The 4035-nt window shown below is 57.6% G+C and overlaps 1 protein-coding gene across 1 annotated transcript; it reads right to left on the bottom strand.

The window, feature by feature from the left end:
• Positions 1–2661: 2661 nt before the first annotated feature.
• Positions 2662–3384, bottom strand: SOX14 (SRY-box transcription factor 14). Its single transcript, XM_072868116.1, has one exon. It carries the CDS (start codon positions 3382–3384, stop codon positions 2662–2664), a length of 723 nt encoding a protein of 240 aa, XP_072724217.1.
• Between the last annotated feature and the right edge of the window lie 651 nt (positions 3385–4035).

Genomic DNA, 4035 nt, shown 5'->3' with positions numbered 1-4035 from the left:
AAGAGAACGAGAACCAGGAATAGAGAAAGAGAGAAAAGAGAGAAGAAAAAGAAAAGAAAGAAAGAGGGAGAAAGAGAAGGAGAACGGAAAGAGAGAAAGAAACAGAGAGAAGGGAGAAAATGAGACAGGAGGAGAGACGGAGAGAGGAAGAGAGAGAAAAGAGAGGGGAAAATAAACAAATGAGACAATAAAGAAAGAGAAAGAGGAAAGAGAAAAAGAAGTAAAAAGGGAAAGAAAGGAGGAAAGAAGCAAGGAGAAAGGGAAAGAAAGGAGGAAAGTAGGAAAGAAAGATCCCCGCTAAAGTTTCCAGCCCTGCCTCTTCGTGCTCGCAACACCTCGCCCCGATTTTGCCCCGAGCACCCCGGCCCCTACCGAGCCCGTCAACCCCTGCAGCCTCCGGGGCCGCCCCGGGAAGCAGCGCCCCGACGTGAGCCCCTCGGCCCGGCCCGGCTGCCTCAGGGGTACGGAGGGTCCCACCAAGGCTCTGCTGGGGTGGGGAGCGGGCGGCGGACGCTGTGTCCCGACCCCCCCCGCTCTGCCCCCATCTCCTGCGGGGCCCGGCGGGCCGCGGGCAGGCGCTTTCCCCCCCTCACTCTCGCTCCGACCATTGTCAGACTAATCTGGGTGGATGTTAAAGGACACTGAGCTATCGGTGTTATCACCCAGACTGACAGCAACTGTCAGCTGGGGTTAAATCAGCGCTCGGCGCTCCCGGCGCCGCGCCGCGCCTCCCTGCCCCACGCCGGGCGCATTCAGCCCCGCGTGTCCCAGCGGATCGTCCCGCTGCTCCCAGGCCCTCCCGAAGCCAGCTCCCTTAATTGTCCTCATTTGTAAGAGCCGTTTTGTCATGCTAAACAAGGCTGGAGCAGCCATTCTAACATCTCCTTTCAGCCCTTTTCTCCTCTACCCTTTTGTTTACCTTCGCCTGATCTCTCATTTATTTATCTATCTATTCTTCCTCTGCTTACCCTCCCATTCAAGCCCCATGTATGTTAATTGTGTTATGCCGTTTAATTCTAACATTGGTCTCCAAAGAGCACTTAATGAGCAAAGCACATCCAAACACGCATCGCTCCGGCTATTCAGCTCCTCCAGACGGACCTCTGCGTCTTACTCCTTCCCCTCCGTCTCTGCCCCCCTCTGCAGCGAGACTCCCTCCCTTCACAAAGGAGCCCCGATGAATAGCCCCCCAAACATCACTAACTGATCCGGACAAGATGCTAATTCCAACCTACCCCCTTCCACCACCACCACCACCCCCCCTCCAAATCTCTCCTCGCACCGGTAAAACTTGAACGCCGCGGAGGCAACTTGGGAAAGCCCGGTTCCCCGACGGGATGGGGGGGGCCGGGGCGGCGGGGAGCAGCCCCCCGCAGACACTCGGGTTTGCCGCGGCTCCGTCCCCACTTTTCGGAAGTTTTCTCAACCCGCAGCCGCGTTTCCCCAACGGGCTCCAAACGGAGCCCGACCTGGCCCGATACGGCTCCAAACCGGCCCCGACCCGGTGAGATCGGCTACCGGGGGTGTCGGGACGGGGAGAGCGGCCCCGCGGCGGCGGCGAGCGCCGGAGCTGCGGGCGGAGCTCGGCCCCGCTGCGGGGAGCATCGCCCGCAGCCCCCAGCGCCGCCGGTGCGGGACGCGGGTCTGGGGAGCCGGGGCACCGCATTTACACCACGCAGTTGCCTCGTTTGATGACAGATTGTCTTTATTCAAAACGTCTTTGTTCAACAAATGAAAGGTTTAACGAGGTAAAATCCTGCCGGATACATATTTTTTTCTTCTTCTTCTTCCCCAAGACATTGTGAAAACATTTAAATTACCATCCGGTTTCATTCGGTTTTTCGTTATTATTATTAGTAGTAGTAGTAGTAGTAGTAATTTTTTACAGTTCTACTGCCTGACTTCATACCTGACGCTCTGTCTAAAGTAAACTTAGATCTAGTCTCACTGGATCACACAAATTTAAGGACTATCTGTTTTAAATTAAGCAAACACTATCATATGTTTTAAATATAAATGCTTCTCCCCCTCTTTTTTTTTTTTAACTTTGAAGAGCCTTTTTCTGACATGAAAAGCAATTTTACCTAGTAGTGCGTGGTGGCAAAATATATATATATATTTATATATATAACACAGCTGATCTTGTCTTTTAATGTGCAAAAGGAAAACAAACAAAAAAAATCATAGTGAGACCGGGACTTCCCAAAGTCAAGTCCAAGTGACGTGAGACCCTGGAGAACTCATAGACATTAAGAGAATAAATAAAAATCGAAACCGCCTCTCTCTCTTTTTTTTTCTTTTTCTCCCCCTCTTTGTCCCGAAAGGGCAGTTCAAGGTTCGCTGTTTGTTTGTTTGTTTGTTTTTTTAACACATTTACAACTCTTACAAGTGTCGGGCTCCTATCTGACCCCGCGACTGCAGATCCCCCCCGAGCCTGGGGCCAGCTCTCAGGGCGAGGTTTAGCCGAGAGCATCTCCGAGTCCCCGAGGCAGCGTCCGCGTCTGTCCCGGCCCGGTGGCAGGCAGCAGAGTCCTGTTTCGGGTGGCCTTTTGCTTCTGTAGGTTTTATGTACATGCACACGAAGGAATCCCAGTTCCAGCTGCCACCCTGGGGGGGGACGGGGACGGGGACGGGACACACACACGCCTGTGGGGGTGGGGGTTACATGGCAGTCGCATGTGCTGAAGAATAGGGGTCTATCCCAGTCTTGGTCATGCCTGGGAATAATATGTAGGCAACTGGAGGTTGCAAACTGGAAGCCGACCAAGCAGTACAGTTACATGGCACGACATAGCCCGGGTTAGTTGGCGAGGGGTGAGTGTGGGTGTGTTGGCTGGGGCAGCTCAAGCTGCCAAACGCCCCGTTCTGGTATCCCAAGGTGGAGGCGTAGGGCAGGGTGCTGGTGGCTAAGGTGTGAGGAACCTCAGTCATCTTCTGAATGGCGCTGGAGCTGAACTGGCTGGGGTCAAGTAAGGAGTAAGGTGCTGAGGTGGGAGGCAGGAAAGCCCTGGCCTTCTCCGGGGAGCTCAGCAGAGAGTCAGTGGCCCCCACGGGAAGCCCGGCGGCCTTTAAGGGATCGGTTTCCCCGAGGTAAGGCAAAGGGAAGACATACCTGTCCTTTTTGAGCAGGTTCTTGGGCTTGCGCCGGGGTCTGTACTTGTAGTCGGGATGCTCCTTCATGTGCTGCGCCCGCAGCCGCTTGGCCTCGTCGATGTAGGGACGCTTCTCCGCCTCGGAGAGCAACTTCCACTCTGCGCCCAGCCGCTTGCTAATCTCCGAGTTGTGCATTTTGGGGTTCTCCTGGGCCATCTTGCGCCGCTGGCCGCGGGACCACACCATGAAGGCGTTCATGGGGCGCTTGATGTGGTCGCTGGGCTTGGACATGCTTCGGCCGGGTGGGCGGGCGGCTTGGTGGGGCGCTGCGGTGTGGGGCGCGCTGGGGGCGCCGGACGGCGGCGGGAGGAGGAGGAAGAGGAAGAGGAGGAGGCCGAGGGAGCCGGAGGAGCGTGAGGAGCGGGCTCAGCTGATCATCACAGGTCCTCCGCCAACACCGTCCCCGGCGGGAGCCCTGCCGGGGCGGGGCGCGGAGCAGCGCGGAGCGGCGGCCCGCGGGGCCCGGCGGGCGGCTAAGCGGGCGGCGAGCCGCCGGGCGCAGCAGCGGGCCGGCGGTGGGGACGCGGCGCGGCGCGGGGCAGTTCAAAGGCGAGGGGCTGCGGCGCGCAGGCTGACATAGCGGCAGGGCGTTCACAGCGCGGCCGGGCGCCCAATCAGCGCGGAGGGGAACCCGCTTAAAAAGAGAGGGAGAGAGGAAGGGCGAGAGGAAGAGGAGGGGAGGGGACAGGGGAGGGAGGAGGAGGAGGAGGAGGAGGAAGAAAGGAGGAAGAAAGGAGGGGAAAGGAGGACGAAAGGAAGACCCCCCCTTCAAACGCGCAGATTAAAAGGAAGGCTTTTGTGAGCTGCTTCGCTAACGGCAGCTGCGGGGGAGGCGAGAGAAGCGCGGGGGGGAGTCGAAGGGGGTCGTCCCCATCCTCCCCC

Source organism: Ciconia boyciana, chromosome 7, assembly GCF_034638445.1.
Source record: "Ciconia boyciana chromosome 7, ASM3463844v1, whole genome shotgun sequence".
In the NCBI taxonomy this organism is placed as follows: Eukaryota; Metazoa; Chordata; class Aves; order Ciconiiformes; family Ciconiidae; genus Ciconia; species Ciconia boyciana.
The sequence above is the reverse complement of the archived record's forward strand: the minus strand, read 5'-3'. Positions and strand labels throughout refer to the sequence as shown.

Excerpts from the sequence above, each read along its gene's own strand:
- SOX14 (XM_072868116.1), bottom strand. The coding sequence starts at position 3,384 with ATGTCCAAGCCCAGCGACCACATCAAGCGCCCCATGAACGCCTTCATG.